The 19,968-nt window shown below is 38.4% G+C and overlaps 1 protein-coding gene across 11 annotated transcripts in view; it reads right to left on the reverse strand.

Moving 5' to 3' along the window:
• Positions 1–19,580, reverse strand: part of PTPRC (protein tyrosine phosphatase receptor type C) — a 96,379-nt gene extending 76,799 nt beyond the window's left edge. For all 11 annotated transcript variants that reach the window (XM_072128957.1, XM_072128956.1, XM_072128955.1 and 8 more), the window contains exons 1-2: positions 19,491–19,580; positions 19,311–19,405 (exon numbers count right to left, since the gene is read on the reverse strand). In XM_072128957.1, coding sequence (XP_071985058.1) covers positions 19,311–19,377 — 67 coding nt within the window. In that variant the 5' untranslated portion in view covers positions 19,378–19,405; positions 19,491–19,580. The remainder of the gene's footprint in view (positions 1–19,310; positions 19,406–19,490) is intronic.
• Positions 19,581–19,968: the final 388 nt, after the last annotated feature.

The following is a 19,968-nucleotide window of genomic DNA, read 5'->3' on the forward strand; positions in this document are numbered from 1 at the left end:
GGCCAAAGCCTCCTGATGTATCCTGCACTTTATCACGCACAAGCGCCACCACATGATAAATGTCTCTTAAGGTGCCCATTGACTTTAAATATGCATTGTATGAACATTTGCTTGGATGAACGCTATTTGACGCAATGACCTCATGCTCATGCCCGCTTAGTTCAGCAGTAGCTTATTTACCAGGGAAGTAAAAGCTAACATCATTACATTCCTGATACTTATTCCCCCAACCCTCAACTTATAAAATGGTCTAATAATTCTGCAGACTTTTCTGTTATGGCTTTGAGGGCATTTGCACAGCACAAAACACATAAATTAATAGGAAATGTTAAAAAATATTTATAAATGTATTATATGTTAAAGGGAACCTACCACCACGAATCTACCTATAAAGGTAGATCGGGTGGTAGGTGGATGTATGGGACGTGAGGATAGCCCTTTTTAGAGCTAATCCTCACGTCCCCGCTAGCGTAGCATAAACTTTATTGCCCTAATATGTTAATTTAATTAAGCGGCTACCGGGGCGTGGAGTAGCCGGACACGAGGCTACACGGCGCGGCTACTCCACGCCCCAGTAGCTGCTTTCCCCCGCCTACCCTGTGATCTTCGGCGCGCAGCTCCTGGCAGCTGCGCGCCCTCGTCCGAGAAGCCGGAGTTCTGCGCATGCGCAGTAACTCCGGCCTCGTTCCCGAGATCGCGCATCTTGGCCGGAGTTACTGCGCATGCGCAGAACTCCGGCTTCTCGGACGAGGGCGCGCAGCTGCCAGGAGCTGCGCGCCGAAGATCACAGGGTAGGCGGGGGAAAGCAGCTACTGGGGCGTGGAGTAGCCGCGCCGTGTAGCCTCGTGTCCGGCTACTCCACGCCCCGGTAGCCGCTTAATTAAATTAACATATTAGGGCAATAAAGTTTATGCTACGCTAGCGGGGACGTGAGGATTAGCTCTAAAAAGGGCTATCCTCACGTCCCATACATCCACCTACCACCCGATCTACCTTTATAGGTAGATTCGTGGTGGTAGGTGCCCTTTAAATACAAAATCGGGAGCCATTTTACTGTCACATCCATTTTGTACTTAGTGACTGCGTTCTATTTCCTCTATTTCATATGCAGATCTCATCACATCCTTTTGTATGATTGTTTATATGCACAAAGATAAACTCAAAAATCACAAATCCTTTCTGTTTCCATTTGTACCCACATTCTATTACTTCTTTTAAGACCCACCTCAGGGGGGTGGAGGGCGCAAACGGGGATCAGTTTTTCTCTATGAAGTAAAGTTTCTATATGAATCATAAAGAAAGAGGTGTAAAACTAGCCATGGTATGTGGAAACTTTACTTCTCAATTTCTCAATGCACAGGAAGTGCTTGTTCTCTATATGTGTTCTCACGATCTTTATACTGTCTCATTTTCTTTACTACATGACTTCTGTAGTAATGGTTGATAGAAGACATGCACTCATTAGAATACAATAGGTTTTTCATATAATTGAAACGTCAGAACTTTTGCTTACTTCTAAGGTATTTTCATGCCAATGTTAATATTAACACAATTAACACAAGAAGGCCTAAGTCTTAAAGATCATGATCCAAGGCTCAAGGCTTGGCAGCTACAGGTGCAATTTGGTATTGGGCTAGGGGGTTACAAAGTTTCTCTAGTAAAGCCTAGACTAGTCTTCCAAGAAGGGGGATGTATTTCTTGCAGTAGGACTTTCCTGAGATAATCCATAGAGGATCTTCTCAAATCTGTCCAGGTATGCACAAATACCTGTGGTTAAGTCCTATGCAAGGCAATAGCCCACTGCAGGTCAAAATAAAATAGATTTCAGGAAGGGATTATTTACTTAAAGTGGGCCTATCCCCAGGAATGCCATTTTATTTTTTTGGTTCCAATATCCTATGCTATGCTGATCTTAAAACTGCCTTTGACAGCATTTTAAATCGTGTTAGTACTTTATAAAACTTTATTTCACGTTACCCGATGAATCCTGGTTAGAAGGGGAAAGGCAGCTACAGCCTGTGTGTGCCTGTGTCTCCTTTACTCCACACTCATCCAGCTCCCTCCCACTTCCTGTCATGTGCTTTGAGCAGGCAGGGGAGGGGGAAGGTGTGGAGTAGCGGAAAAATGCATGAGGAGATTTTATAGTTTTAGGTTATTCCTCAGAGGGCCCATACTTTCTGGGGTTTTTTTACTATTTATATTTTTAAATAATCTGGGATTATTTTCACTTTCCTTGGCAATAGTTCTTTCAGTCTTTTTTGCTTCCTTTATATGTTTATTTTTCTCTCTCTAAACATTGTTTTAGGAACTTACACATTTAATCTTTCTCCTTTATTGCCCGCTAACTGTACCAGTCAACCACATTGTTTTTTATCAAGTTTCTATTAAACTTATTCCCATATGCTATATGTATTTCACAGGACCTTTTTAGAATATTTTTAAAAACATACCATTTATTTTTGGTGCCTTTATTTTTGAGAACATTTTCCCAGTTTATGACTTCAATGTCCTCCTTTAGCTGTTAAAGATTTGCCTTTCTAAATTTCAAAGTTGATGTTGCATCTCTTCTGAAAGTCATATTGAAAAATAATGGTGTCACTGTAATTTTGATATTCTGTCAGGGCTAATGGTCAAAATATGGCCCAGGAGTGCCCCCCCCCCTCCCACTTCTTTGCTAGTGTACTAGTTCAATCTCTCTTTAATTATTTTAAATGTCTGATCACAGAGATCTGAGCACAGACCTTTTGTAACTCCATATCACTTTTCAGGAAAGGTCTACAGTATTATAAGCATGACATGAAGATGTTTTTGAGGTGACAAAGTAATGTATTTACCGCATGGGTAGAACTGCAGTACCTACATACTGTAGGGCAGTGATGGCAAACCTTTTAGAGACCGAGCGCCCAAACTACAACAACGACCCGCTTATTTATCGCAAAGTGCCAACACAGAAATTTAATTTGTGATTTATACTCCCTGCTCTGTCACAGTTTTCATTGATACCAGCACCCTGAGCACACCAATAAAGCAGAAAATAGTCCCAGGTAGAGCTGTCACTTTAATATATATAAAATAGCTCTGTGTACAGAAAGTCCTGGGCTGTCTGGGACTGCAGGAAGATGCCTGGAGTCCTCTCTGGTGATGGCCTGAGTGCCCACAGAAAGGGCTCTGTGTGCCACCTCTGGCACCAGTGCCATAGGTTAGCCATCACTGCTGTAAATCAAAATTGAGATTGTTCAATATTAAAACAAAAATATTAAGTAGAATTATTAATTACCCTGCCTAAATATAACAACTATCAAAAGAGATCCTCCAGAGTTCACCTTCTTCTTCCCGGTGCTTGTAAATGCATGTCTTGCAACACAATTCTAAATGTTAAATCTTACGCGTTTTCCGAATCCGTCGGGTTGTCTGACGGCCCGCCCCCCAATTTGTGTTGCGTGCAAGCTGGCACCAATGTGCCAAAATCTGATCGCGTGCGACACAATCCCCGGCGCGATGCGGCGCAAAACAGAAATCGTCGAGAAGTCCGACGAAAATGCGCTCTGCGGACCCTTAGTACATGACTCCCATTCTGTCTTATAAATCACGTTAGTGGTTGGTAATCCATTAGTTAATGTAGGATTTAAAAAATATACTATAACAATTTTGAAGCATATTTCTCCCATCGCTTCCATGGCATCGCTTCCGTTGCAGTAGAATTATACTAGTAAAAATGGATTTATCTTAGTATTTCCTAGACTGAGAACATACACACATATATATATATATATTTCTTATCTTTCTACATTTCCATTTAAGAGCAAAAGAGGAATTGGTGAACATGGCGATCTTGCAGATTTTCGTTCCCATTTTGCAATTATCTTTTTTTAATCTAAGTTTCTTTTAACCTCTTAAGGACCACGGCTGTTTTAGTCTATAAGAGGTTGTCTGTCAATAAAAAAACATTATGTACATGGAGCGCTGTAGAAATAATATTATTACCTTTATGACACATGCCGTTAACAATGTTTGAAGAAGGCTCACAGACTCCTCTTCGAATATAATGCAGCAAACACCCACCAGTAATAGCGCGATTTTTAAAAAAAATTTTAAAAAAAGAAAAAACCTAAAAGTTTAAATTGTCCCCCTTTCCCTATAACTAATATAAAAATACATTTTAAAAAACATAAGTTCGTTCAGATGTTAAAAAAAATCTAAAAATGATAATCCCTGGAGGTGAAGGAAAGTAGCACCCAAATTTCCAGATGCCAACTTTTTTGCCACTTTACAATACATAAAATTTAGAATAGAAATTGATTAAAAGGGTCATACAGTCCCCAAAATTATAGAAATGAAAGCATTATTTTATCCTGCAAAAAATGCAGTCCATATTCTGAAGTATGAAAAGATATTGGCCGCTGAATATGGAGAAGTGAAGAATTAAAAAAAAAAAAAAAGCTATTCAAATCTAACAAAACCTACATAAATTTGGTATCTCCATGATCATATCCACTAAAAAATAAAGGGTATGTGTCATTTGGAGTGTACAGTAAAAGCCATAAAATAACAGTACCCAAAAAAAATGGCATAAAATGGCTAATTTTCCACAATTTTACCGCATTTAGAATTCTTCCCTAGCTTCCAAGTACATGCCATTAAATATGAAGTACTTTCAAATGGAAGTACAATTTGTTATAGAGAAAACAAGCCCCCATACAGCTCTGTACACAAAAATGTAACCCCTTTAACCCCTTAACGCTCTGCGCTGAGTCCTCTTCATACAAAGGTGGGGGTTTTTGCATATTGCAGAAAACCCCCACCGCTAATAACCGCGGTTGCACCGATCGCGGCTATTAACCACGGCTATTTAAAAGACGGCGGCGCGCAGGCGCCGCCATCTTTGTTACGATCGCCGCGCCCCCGAACGTCATCGGGGGGCGGCGATCGGTTGCCATGGTAGCCTCCGGTCTTCGTTTGACCCGAGGATACATGGCTTCTGCATATCCATTACAATGAGCCTGTGGCTCATTGTAATGTATAGTGTGCAAAAATGCCATATATTGCAATACTGTAGTATTGCAATATATGGTAGGAGCGATCTGACCATCTAGGGTTAATGTACCCTAGATGGTCTAAAAAATAGTGAAAAAAAAAAAAAAAAAGTTTAAAAAATAAAAAAAATTAATAAAATATTAAAAGTTCAAATCACCCGCCTTTCCCTAGAACGGATATAAAACATAATAAACAGAAAAAATCACAAACATATTAGGTATCGCCGCATCCCAAAATGCCCGATCTATCAAAATATAAAAACGGTTACAGGCGGCGGTGACCTCTGAGGCGGGAAATGGCGCCCAAATGTCCGAAATGCGACTTTTACACCTTTTTACATAACATAAAAAATGAATTAAAAAAAGATCAAAATGTCGCACAGACCTCAAAATGGTAGCAATGAAAATGTCGCCTCATTTCGCAAAAAATGACCCCTCACACATCTCCGTGCGCCAAAGTATGAAAAAGTTATTAGCGTCAGAAGATGGCAAAAAAAATTTTTTCTTTTTTGTACACATTCGTTTAATTTTTGAAAATGTATTAAAACACAATAAAACCTGTATAAATTTGGTATCACCGCGATCGCACCGAACCAAAGAATAAAGTAGGCATGTTATTTGGAGCGAAGAGTGAAAGTCGTAAAAACTGAGCCCACAAGAACGTGACGTGCGGGTTTTTTTCAATTTTTCCACATTTGGAATTTTTTTTCAGCTTCGCAGTACACGGCATGTTAAAATAGATAACATTACGGGAAAGTAAAATTTGTTACGCACAAAATAAGCTCTCACGCAGGTCTGTACACGTAAAAATGAAAAAGTTATGGATTTTTGAAGTTGGAGAGCGAGAAATGAGCCGAAAAACCCTGCGTCCTTAAGGGGTTAAGGACCCAGCATTATTTTCCTTTTTCCATCCCTGCCTTCCATGAGACATAACTTCTTTTACATTTTTCTATCAACAAATGCAGGCTTATTTTTTTTTTAAATGAGTTGCATTTTTCCAAAATTTTTATTTATCATAATACATAATGTTTATTAACTCATGATGAGGCAGAGAATGAAAAAAAGGCAGTTATGCTGCCTGTTTTTAAAATAAAAATTTTGCACCATAAAAATAATGGGGCACATTTACTAAGGGTCCGCACGGTGCATTTTCGTCAGGTTTCCCAACTATTTCCGATTTGCTCCGCATTTAAGTGGGGGTTTTGGTGTACGCGCTGGCTTTCATGCAACAAAAATTGACTAAGCGCGGGATTTACAATTCAAATTGTGTCGCAAGACAATGCACTCACATACACCAGAAAGAAGGTGAACTCCGGCGGACCTCAGCGGGGAAGCGACACATTCAGGAAAATGGACGCACGATCTTTGTACCAGTAGGGGACTTTCATAGGTGATGCCATGACCCCTTATATTATATACGGCAATGCTACTGTGGTGCAATGTATAACTGACATTAAACCAACTAGATCCAGCCTTTGTTTGGGCTTTTGTAGTTTGAAGACCTTGTTGGTAGCAGTTAATGGGTCGATCTTTGAAGAACTGAGCTTTTTATATTCAGAGATGTAGCAGGGGCAAGGCTGTGTGATACTGTTGGCTTCTTGCTGCTGCCATGGGTACATTGGCAGTGCCCATATGATCTCCTGCATATACATGTTTGTTGTAGGGTGGGATCTGCCCCATCATTAGGGTACACATGTACCTCTTGGGTCAACCAAAAGTTAAAGAAAAGCTGTAAATATTTGTATTTCACAGGAAATAACAACTGTGGATTATCTTTTTCCATAATTGTGATTTATTATTATAGATAAAGAATTATTATTATTATTTATAAGTGATTTATAAATGAAATTGACGCATGGGCGCTGCCATTCCATACACGGTCTTACACTGGCTACGCTTATTGGACAGTGTAGGGACATGCTCTAGACTGGTAAATTATACTGGTATATTTTAATTGAAAGGTTCCCTTTCTATGTCAGGGACTTCTAGTCTTGTCACACATAAAAAAAAGGGTTGTACAATCCCTAATAACTAAAAGGGTGTGACAAAATTAAAGGGGACCCTGGTCACAGTAGGAACAAAAAGAGAACTTTATCTTGTTGCATTTCTCAGTTCCTACAAAGTGGGTTTTAGACCCTGTACCTGACCAAAAGTTCCAGGGTGTCATGGGGTCCACTTTATTCAATTAGTGGCCTCCTCGGCCTAAGTGGCATCAAAGGAACATAGAAGTCACATCTCCTGTTTGAGGAGACTACTCAATAGATAAAACTTCAGCTTGGCCACAAGGCAGGAAACCAGAAGTACTGCAGTAATGCTGCATTCGCTGTTTGTGGAAAACCCCTTTAAGCAGATAACAAACTGCTAGGAATATTCTGTAGAAGAACCCAATGATAAGTATTTCATTTCACTGTCACATTACAATAATGGAAATCATGGAGGTGATGGGTGGTGTAGGACTCCATCAATTTAATATTACTTATGCCTCCTATAGATTTCTATTCAGTGGCACAAAACTGTGACTTATACACAAAATAATTAGCAATTATCAAATTGCAAAAGTTGCTGGCTCCAACCACTTTTACATATACAGAAATATTGCTTTATGTTCGGAGATAAATTAAAACATGAAAGCCCAAACAATAATATGTAACAGAAACTAAATAATGACATCACATATCACAATCTAATATTGACAGGCTGCAACTCACACACTCAATGGGTAGCTTCACATTAACAGGATATTGCTTTATGGAACAATATTATAAAAATCTAATCTAATTATAGTACAGTCCCAGATGATTGGTTAGGAACAATTCCCTGCAGCTGGGACCTCCATGTACAGTTCAAAAGAACTTTTGCTTTTCTTCTTTTTACGAAACCAGCACCTACATATGACTGATTTATGGACAATAGTGGGTTATAATATAGGCAGTTTGGCTGGTAGTCTGTTGGCCAAGCTTTCTAGAAGGCCCATGGCCACCCAAATCACTCACCAAATTGTATACTGAAAAGGACCTTCACCCATCAAATCTTTGAAGGTCCTCCCAAGGTCCTTAAACTGTAGACTGAAGGCAGGCATAAGAGACACGTTTTATTTGGCACAATTCACTGCTTAAATAATGAATTAAATAATGAATTAATAACAACATCTTCCATTTATGAATAATTAGCTTACACTGCCCTGGATTTGTCCTTTTCGTTTAATAACACTAATATATTTTGGTCTAATGGACCTTTTTGCTTCATATTCCTGTTGTCCATACCCTTTCCAATACTTAAGATGGACGGGTTATGCGGTTGTCTCGGAGGGCATGCATATTCCGATGGTGGGTAGAGACTTCTGGATCACAGTGATGTGCTAATGATGTGCGCCGCACCTCTTCCAGTGGTGACGTCCCAGCCTTCGGAGGTGGGGGTGCTGACCGCGACAATGCACAAATACATACACCCCGTCCATTGCAACTTATTTCAGGTAAAAGAACGACATTTATAGGCTCATTTAGGGTGTATATACCATCCGCCGGCCACACCGGTGGTCTGGGAGTTTATGTACTGTTGGTAGGCATTTTATATATACTACGCCCTTATGGGCAAGTATATTTCCCTCCCTTGACTTGTTTCTATGCCCATTGTAGTGGATATATGTATCATGAACTGACCACAACCACTTTTGTGTGTTTGTTTTTGTGGTTTTTATGTGATGTTTTTAACATTCATGTCTTTTGATTGCCATGTTCAAATAAAGATTGCTAGTTCTTATTGTATTGGTCATTATGGTTTTGACTAAAATACTATGATCCTATATACTGGCAGTCCCCGGGTTACATACAAGATAGGTTCTGTAGGTTTGTTCTTAAATTGAGTTTGTATGTAAGTTGGAACCGTATACTTTATTATTGTAACCCCCGTCAAAAAATTTTTGGTCTCTGTAACAATTGAATTTTAAAAATGTTGAATAGTCATATGAACCAGGATTAACCATAAAGCTTCATTGCAGAGACCTCTGTTAACTGTTATATCTGTTTATTGTAGCCCACGGCTAAAGTACAATAAATTACCAAAATCCAGAGGTCCGTTTGTAACTAGGGGTCGTATGTAAGTCAGGTGTTCTTAAGTAGGGGACCGCCTGTACTGGAATTGGTACTTATCTTCTGGATTTATTATATTTGTAGTGGATATCCTTATTGGTATTGATAAGGGACACATCCTCCATTCCCCAAGAAGCTGATTCTAGTACCAGATGTAGGAAGGAAATTCCAGACTTATAAGTGCTATAATATCCATACAGCCCAGTGTCTATGGCAGTCTTAATACTCCTCAATTTATGGAGATGGAGGTAGATAGCAATTTACTTTTCAAACATGAACACTCCCTACATCATTTCTCATTTGTTGTGTATATGCAGCGAACAGTACAAGGACTTTTCACTTGCAACTTCCTTTCTCAAGTTTAATTTGTATAATGTATGAAACATTTCTCACTTCCTCATTTTGCTGCAGAGACTTCTTACATACTGGGAGGGGTCAGTGTCATACAAGTCTAACTGGGTCATATATGTCACTTTAGAAGTAAAGATAAGAGAATTTATACTGTAGGGAAATATGTTAAAACCTGAATACTGCACTTTTCTTGAAAGGCTCCAGTCAGTAACATATTGAAGTGTCTGCTAGCCTTTCAGTACTTGGTAACTGTCTCTGTCTAAATCTACAGAGGGATCGGTATCAATCACTAAGGAAGTCACTTAGTCCCACTGGACTCTTTATCATATGAAAGGGCAGATATCAGATCAATGAATGACAAATTAATAACGCTTTCCATAATGCCTTTAGTTACAGAAATAGCATTGTTCACTCTGTTGTTTCTTGGACTTCTATTCACTTCTATTGTAGCAACAGACAGAGCCTATAACAGCTTTGCTTCACAATGTCGTCTGGAGAAACTGCTGCCATGTTTGTCTGAATTAATATACCCCTTTAATGATTTATTCATTAATCATCATATGAGATAATTTTTATATTGTGTGTGTGGGGGTTGGGGGTGAACATTTTGCTAAAATACTTCATTAAGAAATTCTGCTTAGTTTGTAAATATAATCAATGAACTCCTTCTCATAGAGATCTGTATTCCAGCCTGTACAGTGTGTGTCCATGGAGGCTGTATGAGCTCACATCTGATCTCTTTGGTTAAACAGCTCTGAAAAGGGAGGATTAACCCCTTCACTCTGTGTAATAAACAAGAAATTTTAACTTTACAGGAGAGAGAACCATATTCGATCTGGTAGACTCAATTTTGTCATAGCAATGTGGAAGTAATATTGTAACTAAGGGGCACATTGCAGCCTGTTTCTTTACAAACTAAGGCTCCATGCACACTGCCATTGTAGGGGGATATATACGGCTGAAAGCTTTCAGGCGTGTAAATGTCCCCATGAAGCCCAAGCATAATTTCTTGCACATCACTAGGGATTACAATTATTTTCCCTCTTGGAGAGGTGGGAAGGGCGCCGTGCCGGCTGGCAGAGTGGGAAGGCACAGGGCTTTTTGTTCCATGCCTGCACACTAGCTGTAACCCGCACCCCTTCAGGAGCCACAGTGCATCCAGTTGCTGGATGTCTCAAGGGGGAAGGTGGAAGGCCTTACATCATACAATGCCATTCGATAAATGCGCCCCCACCAAGAGCCTTAAATTTTTAACTTTACAGAGTCTTTTACTGACTCTCACTTGTCAAAACTGGGATGAGATAGTGCGGTAGCTGCTGTAATGTCAAATAGACATTCGTTGGACAACACACAGCGGGGATCGCGCAGGACCGGGTAAGTAAATGTGCCCATTGTGTCTGGTTAGAAATATCTTAATACAAAATTAATGACAATAAAACTGCATTCATTCTTAAAGGGAACCTGTCATCAGAAACTGATCTAATTAACCAGTAGCAGTATGTTGTGTAGAAACACCATCCAGATTATGTTTCTTTCATGGCTCAGTGTGGTGGCATCAAATCAGAAAATCAACTTTGAAGTGAGTTATAAAATGGTTGTATAAAGTCACGGAGGTGGAGAGCTCAGCATTAAAGTCAAGCTCTCCTCACCTCAGAATGAAGGAAATCTGGTTAGTGATGTGTCTGAATATAGGAACATCAATTACAATGAAGAAGGCATTCTGTAGTGCGGAAAACTTGACTTCAGTGTTAAACTCTCCGCCTCCTTGACTTTATACAACCCAATTTCATCTCACTTCAAAGATAATTTTCTGGATGATGCCACCGCGCTGGGCCATGAAATAGACATAATCTAGAAGGTGTTCAGCTGCTTGAGGTAGTGGTTTATCAGGGCAATTTCTGCTGACAGGTTTCCTTTAAGACAAATTTCTTTACATGTATTCGACATGGTTAGATGCCTCCCCACCTGGCACAACCAGCAGAATACTTTCCCTTTTACCATTTTCCATGTTCACATTTCTCCCCTTATTATTTCTCCTATTTCCTCTTCTCTCTCCCTTCCCTTTGTATACTTCTTCTTGTATCCTTTCTTTCCATTCATATTTTTTCTGGTTGTTTAAATAGAGTTTCCCATTACACCATTTTTATCTTATCCTCCATGACTTTACCCAGAAATTTCATTGCTCAATTTGTGTTTCCTTTTTGCAACATATATATTACATTAGAAGCTAATTTATTTTGCCTGTTAACCCTCTGCACATATTTTATGTACATCTTGCTAACGGTAATAAATATTATAGTGTATATAAAAAACAGCAGAAGATGTGGTGTCCTGATATCAGAGACCTTATTGATGCATCAACTGATGCCAACAGGGGGGCAATATTAATGAAGCAAGGACAAAAATGCACATAGAGAGTAAGGCACGCGTTACTATATATCCTGATATGGCAAGGATATAAAAAGCTTTGGGTGTTTGGTCTGTCATATTTCCATTTAAGTGAAAATCTCCATGGCAACAACCAATCTGCAGGTGCTAAAAGTCATATTTGTGGGAAGCCAGCTTTCAGATAAAGAGGGAATATTCAGTATACAGGCGGGGAGAATACCTGCACCCCTCTAATGGAGGACACTGATGTGTACTGTGCTTATACAATTATTTTATCGCTTCTCACTTCTGTTTGACAGGGCGCTTGATAAGATATGAAAACAAAAACAAAAAAGATAGTACACGCTTCATGCATCCATTTTTCCATGTGGCACATTTTTTAGCTTTGCATTTAAGGGTATGATTTAGGTTGCCTATTATATTGTCACATCCTTCGGCAGCAGATTTTACCCTTTGCTGTACAAATCCAAAGCGCAATTCACATGTGGAGTCACTGTAGGCCATACCAGGACCCTACCCAAATATCAGCTAATAAACAAGTACGTTTAGACTTGGGGTTTTTTGATACCAATTAAGTTACTTTTTGCACTTATGTTCCTAAATATTCCTTCCTTAATGGTGTTGCACAAACTATTTAAGTTATCCCCCTCCAAAGGATACAGGATAATAAGTTCATAGTTGAGGGTCCAACTGATAAACCCCTCAATCAGGAGAACAGCAATCCAGAGAACAGGGATCCTGTTGTTATTAGTGGGTTGAGCAGAAGGATGAGCATATCCCACTCCAGTCAGTTGTAAAGGAATGACAGAAATAACCAGGCACAGTGCTCAGCCAGAAATGCAAGGGAGTTACAGGGATAGCCAGGAGCTGTGTTCAGCAATATCCAACACTACAATACAATTTCATGGATCCGCAGGACAGATGCTCAACCTACCACTCTATATAATGCAAGGTTGTCCTGTCTGCCGGCGAACAGCCATGCCAGAATAGTATTCACCATTATAGTTCTGACATGGCTGTTTGTAATATATTTCAATATTATACTGAGACTTCCGTCCATAGCACTATGTGCAGTGTGTGGCATAGGGACACCCTACAATAGGGCACATTTACTTACCTGGTCCTGTCGCGATCCCCGATCTGGACTGACTGTCCAAAGAGGATGATGTCCAGCGTGATTCACCAAGATCGTGCGCCTGATATCCTGCATGTGTCGTTTCCCGCTGAGGTCTGCCGGAGTTCACCATCTTCTTCTAGGTGCATGTGAGTGCATGTCTTTGAATTTTAAATCCCGTGCTTAGCCCGAATCAGTCGGGTTGTCCGATGGCCACACCCCCCCATTTGTGTCGCATGAAAGTTGTCGAGTCGTCGCCAAAATCCGATCGCGTGCTCCAAAAATCCCTGTTAAAGGCGGAAATAGTCAAGAAACCCAATGGAAATGTGGTATGCGGACCCTTTATGACTTGTTCAGAGCCAACTTATAGGGAAATAGTGGAGACCTGTCTATGCAAATAATTAAGTATATTAATGAAAGTGACATGAAATTACAATTTTTAAGCTGTTTTTTTTTCTTTTTTAGAAATTACTCACTGTATTTAAAAAAAAGTTCTACGTCCTGTTACTCTAGCCACTAAACTTATTAATAGCCAGGGACTTGATAATTCTTTAGGAATATTCAAAACAAGTCAGACATATTACTGTACATAAAGTATCAACTCAATTTACATTACTTTGGTTGAGTATTTTGCTAACTGTATTCCCAAATTTGTTAATTATTTGTTATATTTTGCTAATCCTCACACCTGTACTGTAGTTTAAGACTTGGGTTTGTCCAATATGCCTACTCTGTGTAAATGATCAACTTGCTAAATAATAATAAGTCTGAAAATATGTTTTCTAGCTACCATCATAGTTGTAAACAATTTAAAAGGAATGGAATGTATGAGGACGAAATTATATATTATGCCCTAGATACATTGTTTTGCCTATTATATTTGAGACCTGTTGTTGTGATAGGTATTTGGTACTTATTCTGCTTGTACTTTACGTGTTACATGTATGTTTGTACAATCTATACTTATTTGTACAGCGCATTCCTGTATAATATATTGCACATTTTAGTATTTGCTCCAGAATACATGAGTGAACCCTTCAAGGTTTTTTGTAAGATTCAATTTGAATTTGAATCTATTTGGTCTGAACTAGTGTTGCCTTAATGTTCCTGGAAATTGGTATTTAACCGTTTCTAGTCTTCTAAAACACAGTTTTATTTATAATTTTTTTGTACAAAGGTTCTATCTTGTTTCAATAATATTTTGCATTTGGTCCAAAAGGAATCTGAAAGTATTTGATTTGATGCCTGAAAATTGTTAGATTGTTAGTCGAATTTACAAATTGAAAAACTAGGTACTATCCCCTTCACTCTTCCCGCTTCAATCTTACACAGTGGGGGGAAGTGCTCTTGCACCGTGTAATAGCCTTTGCCTTGCCTTATCCATTCTGGCTCATTAGCATAACAAAGAGTTGATTTTAGAAGGAAGGAGGGCATGGATAACAAATATAAGAAGATTACCACAGTCACTGTGCCTGGATCTATGAGTAAGTGTCTGTGGTTTATCATGATGAATTTTGATGGTAGATTTCCTTAAAAGTATCTATTCTATTTTATATTTCAATTACTATTTAAGAAACACATGAGAATGCACTCAAGTTGCTTTATTTGCTTTGCCCTTTTCTATGTTAGTTGTATTATACACTATGTAATATACACACATTTTGTCTGAAATTTTACACGTCATGTGTTTAGCAGAACAAGGTCATTGTGACATGACAGGAAGCAAGCAGTGGAGTATTACAGAAATGTGGGTGTTACTTAAATGTGAACACATTTTGAAGAAGAAGTAGCAATAAATAGATCAGGTTAAAAAAACTTCGAAATACATAAAATAGAAAAATATATCAGTAGATCAGATGTGAGATGCTTTAATGTGCTCTAGGTCTCCTTGGCATATAAAGGGTAAAACATCAGACGGGATTCCAGACATGAGCATGAAATTGAAGAGGCCACCTTGTTTCAGAACTGTCGTACTGCTAGAAAATCACATTTGAGAGGTAAAAGGCCTCAGGGTTTTTAACCTAAAATAAAAAGGCCCTTTTTACCGTTGAAAGTTGAGTTGATGCTGGCAGTGCCACATCAATAGAACACAGTCACATCTATCAGTCTTTACACTGGAGGAGACAATCATTGCTTGTGATAGAAGTGAAGGAGGAAGAATAAAAGTTTTCCGAGTCACACTGTAGAGGAAAGCTACTGGGAGGCAGAGAGACTTGCACTAGCAGGACAGTCACTAGAGGGTCAATGTTCACATGGAGAATAATACTGGTTGTACGGTGGCTGGGGGTCTGACAAAAGGATTGGTTTATAGGGAATCTGTAGCTGTCACTCTCCATTACACGTCACAAAAGCTAACATAACCTCCACTAATATGTCAAGTGTAGATACTGCAGCCTCTGTATCTGCCATATGAGTTATATTGTTAGTGCATATAGGCAAAAAGAATCACTCGTATGGCTAGAATGGTTCCTAATTTACCTTAGCATAGCCCCTCTGATCATCTAAAGGATGAATTTTAGTATATTCATTATTTATTATTTAAATAAATTAATTCTTGAAATTTAATTTGTATAAAAAAAATTAAATAAATTTGGCATGTTGTAAGAAACAATAGATTGATTACCGTAATTCATTGATTTTTGTTGTTTTCATGGTCCTTGTAGCATATTTGTTAAGCTTTACAAGAAAGTCTGTGGGTTTGCCATGCATATGATCAGGAAAAGACTTATAGGGGGGATTTTATTAAGACTGGCATTTTGCACACTACTCTTAATATTTTACCCCTGCTGGTGTAAAACGTCCCTGATCTACTAAGAAACTTCATCCTCCTAGTAGATCCGAAGCCCTTTCTAGCCAAGTCGATACGGTTAAGATCAGGTCTGACTTGGTGTTGATTGTAGCTATAGTCTCTGCCAGTTTTCTGCCCCCCCCCCCTGCTGCCCTTCTGTTGGCCCTGTCTCACCCAATGTGGCATGCGGGGCAGAAAAGGCAAAAAAGTGGATGTATTCCCTCAGCCAAAAAACTGGTAGATAGGCCATAATAAAACAAGGCCATAGTCCGCTCCGAGTCCCGGTTCCCACATCAATCAGGGGATGAAGTGCGTCCAACGACCCATGAAATTTCCCACTGGACACAGGCCTGAAAAATGCAGAGTGACTCTGAACCAGGAGCCAGAGTGGGATAAGTATATGTTTCACCACTTCACTTTAGTAGCTCCTTTTATTCATGAAATGGCAACTGTCATCAGCCACATCAGTAAGATCTTTTGCCAAAAAAGTAAAAATCTGTTTCATTGAACATTTATTCATCTGATGTAGCAGGTCATATACCAGTGTAGTTAAATCTCACTTAAAAAGGTTGTCCCTCAAAGCAAGTTAGTGCTCGGCCCTTGGTGTATGATATCTATGTAAACAATTCTTGAAAATGATAATATACCCCTTTTAGCTGATGTCAGGGTCTAAAAGCCTATGGTATGCCTTTGTCAGCAGTTTGAATCATTTTCAGTAGTTTAAAATAGCTTATTTATAAACTACTGAAATGATACAGAATGTGGATAAAGCTATTTTTAAAATCAACATCACATAGGCAATTGGAACCAGTCACCAGCTAAAAATTATATTCCTAGTAACAGATATCACTTTAAGATTTCTATATATAAGGCCTATGGCATATAACAAGCCCCATTCACACTATTTTTAAGGCTTTTCCACCCTGCATGTCACATTGGGCGTGGGAGAGCAGGCGGGAGGGGACCTTAACACCTAGACCACTTTATGGTACTACCTACTTGCCTATCCTACACAAAATAGTAGGTGACAATTAGGGGAAAACACAGAGAATAAAACAGGACAAACAGACACAGAAGAATAGTCATATAAATACAGGCCAAAACCAATGAGTCATTACAGTATAGAATCCAAAGACAAATTATATGCGCGTGAAAAACGGATTGAAATTGCATTGAAACGCGCATGAAAAACTGAGACACTGAACAAACTCTGACTGAAAACTGATTGCACTCTGATGAAAAATGTCAGTTTTTCACTGACCAAACCCTGATCGCACCCTGATCAAACTCTGACGTGATCTGCAACGCAAGTGTGGAAGGGGCCTAAGAGTGGAGGAAGAATAAGACGTGCATGACTCCTTTAATTACTTCAAAATATTTGAAGAATCCATTAAAGGTACATTTCAATCTGGAGTATATATATATATATATATATATATATATATATATATATATATAGTGTTTGGGAGGGGGGGGCTATAAAGGTTAGCATAAAAGAAGAGGTATTTTTCTACTTAATCAGAATCATGCAAAAGAATAATTTTGGAACAAAACATGTAAGATAGCAAGATAAGAAGTAGTGTCAAAATAGATGTCAGCACAGGTGTCACAGAAAGCTAAGGTAATGCAAAAAAGCAGAAAATATGACAATATGGGAAAATAACACTATTAAAATAATTGACCAATTAGAGCAGAAATGGGAATGTTAGTGGGAAATCAAATAAAATAATACAAATATACGCTTGATTTTTAAAAATTGTATTATTTATGTTTTTTACTAGGCTTTCTTTTTTTCTTGTGTTAGGGAATATTAAAGAATGTGCATGGGGTGAGAGACACATTATAAATCCTTATGTTTGTTTATGATGTAATATTTGCTGCTTATGATTTGACTATATTCAAATACTTTTTGTTTTGTAATATTTATATTATGTATAATGCACTTGTATGTTTAATCCATGCAGAGCATCAGAAAATGGTTACACATCTTTTTTTAAGCCTTGGTATATTTTTGGCTAGATACCTATACTGCATGTAGTCCAATCCCAGTGAAGTCTTTATAATTGGTTTTCCTGGGGTTTTTTTGGCGTAAAAAAGTCTCACAAAAGCCAGATTGAGTTTTTTGGGGGGACTTTTCACTGCTAAAATGTCTTGCATGGCTATTTCCATTACTTCATTTATCTGGCACAAACATACAACTACTGCTAGTGCAAACCAGTGCAAAGTCACATTCATGACTTGGGACTTTTGCAAAAAGTCTCATAAAAAGTCTATTAGTTACTCCAGTCCCCTGCTGGTGTATGTGCTGGGACTTTTTATGCATTTTGGGACTTTTTGAAAAGCAAAATCCCAGACAGAAAGTACACCATAAGAACATTTATTAAAATGTTTGGCCAAACTCAATTTAGTGAACCTGATGTGCAGCAGATGGTCTGTTGCAGTATAAGACTGTCAAGTTCTACTTTTAGACCTTTACCCTGGTCTAAACTGTGCGCCACAATAAGGCACACCCTTCTAATTTTTTGGGCACATAGACTATTTTCCATATGGTCACACCTCATTTTTCCAATGCCATGCCCCTTTTCATACGGCCATGCCACCTTTGTTGGATGAGTCAAAAAATGGTCTAAAAACCTTCATAAATGTGTCAGAAAGCATTTTAAACTGTTTTGCAAATCTTCTATTTTTGGTGCAGGTGCGCTTATGAATTTCCCCCCATTGACAACCATCTATCTAATTTTACCTCTAATACATTTTGGAAAGCATCATAAAATGTAACAAAACAACCTAGAAATATGCTAGTGCATTAATGAACGTAAAAAAAAACAGCAAAATAAAATACTTGAAGTAGAATTTGTAAAACCTTAGCATAAAACTCTCAGTAAATGGAAATTCCCTTTCCTATGTAGGTAACATGCATCATGTCAAACACGCAACTCAAAAACACCACAGCGATGCCGATATAGTAACAGTAACCAATATATAAGTTTATCAAACCTTGGGCATAGTTAATCTTTATTTTATGAATTATTGCTTAATATATACCATAAAAGCCAAGTTCATCACCCTACACTGTCTTTACACAACCATGCACATAGTCTATTGTCTACTAGTCTACTAGTTGTATACAAAGATGACTATGCATGTAACACATTTATATAACTAGTATATATGGCTAATGTAAAGAAACTCAGACATGTCTGATAGCTCAACATATTGGGGTTCAGGGTGCTGTACAAGGTGCAGTGACATGGTTACACCACAAATTGGTAAAGCCCCAGACAAGCATTTAGCAATAGTTAGAAAAACGCTATGAAGATCAATGATGCTGTCATAATAATTTTTTTAAAGACACAATTTGTAACAAACACAAGCACAAGATTTTTAGATCTCATCTCACAATCTGTCACAATATAATGATACAAAGCGTAACTTAGTAAAAAAAATCGAGTCACTGTAGCAAACACCAATGTCAGTAAACACTTTATGATCATTAATGTTAAGCGCCACAGTTACTATACAAGCACAAGGTTTATTACAGCTCTTACCTAGAGTAGAATAATTTTGGTCCCATAGAAGAAATCCAAGTACTATCAATTTTAGATATAAATTCATGACGATGAACCACCGAGTGCCTCTCTCCCTACAATATATACCATCCAGTTAACATCATGTTAATAAAATTTCAAAATGAACTTAGAGAAGTAACATTTTCATGTACAGGAGACCTTTGTTATCAATCCTCTTGCAGCTTCCTCTGTGAGTTACTGCTGCAAGTGCACCATGCAATGAAACCTTCAGACCAGAGCTCAGTTTCGTCCTACCTACTTCTTCAAAGCTTCCAGGAAGTTGGTTTTTAAACCGCGTTGTCATTTCCTTAGCAAAGTTATGTGCTATGAGTATGTCAGAAAGTAAGACCAAGTTGCCTAGCCCGCTGTCCAAAGTAGATACATATTTATATAGCAGGGTCTATATGTGGGAGCAAATAAAGGTTGTAATTTTGATTTTCACGTTTTTCCAATTTCTCGTAAGTCTTCTTTTGTGACAATTGGTAATTGGTAACACAGTAGTAACATTATAAAATATATGTAGCAATACTTGATGGTTCATAACTGTATTACCAGGATCACCCATTCTATGTTGATCTGATCAGAGGGTTTTATGTTGCTCTTGGTTTACTTCATTGAAACTGAATGGCATTTGGTT

This window comes from Engystomops pustulosus, chromosome 10 (assembly GCF_040894005.1).
Source record: "Engystomops pustulosus chromosome 10, aEngPut4.maternal, whole genome shotgun sequence".
NCBI classification, from domain to species: Eukaryota; Metazoa; Chordata; class Amphibia; order Anura; family Leptodactylidae; genus Engystomops; species Engystomops pustulosus.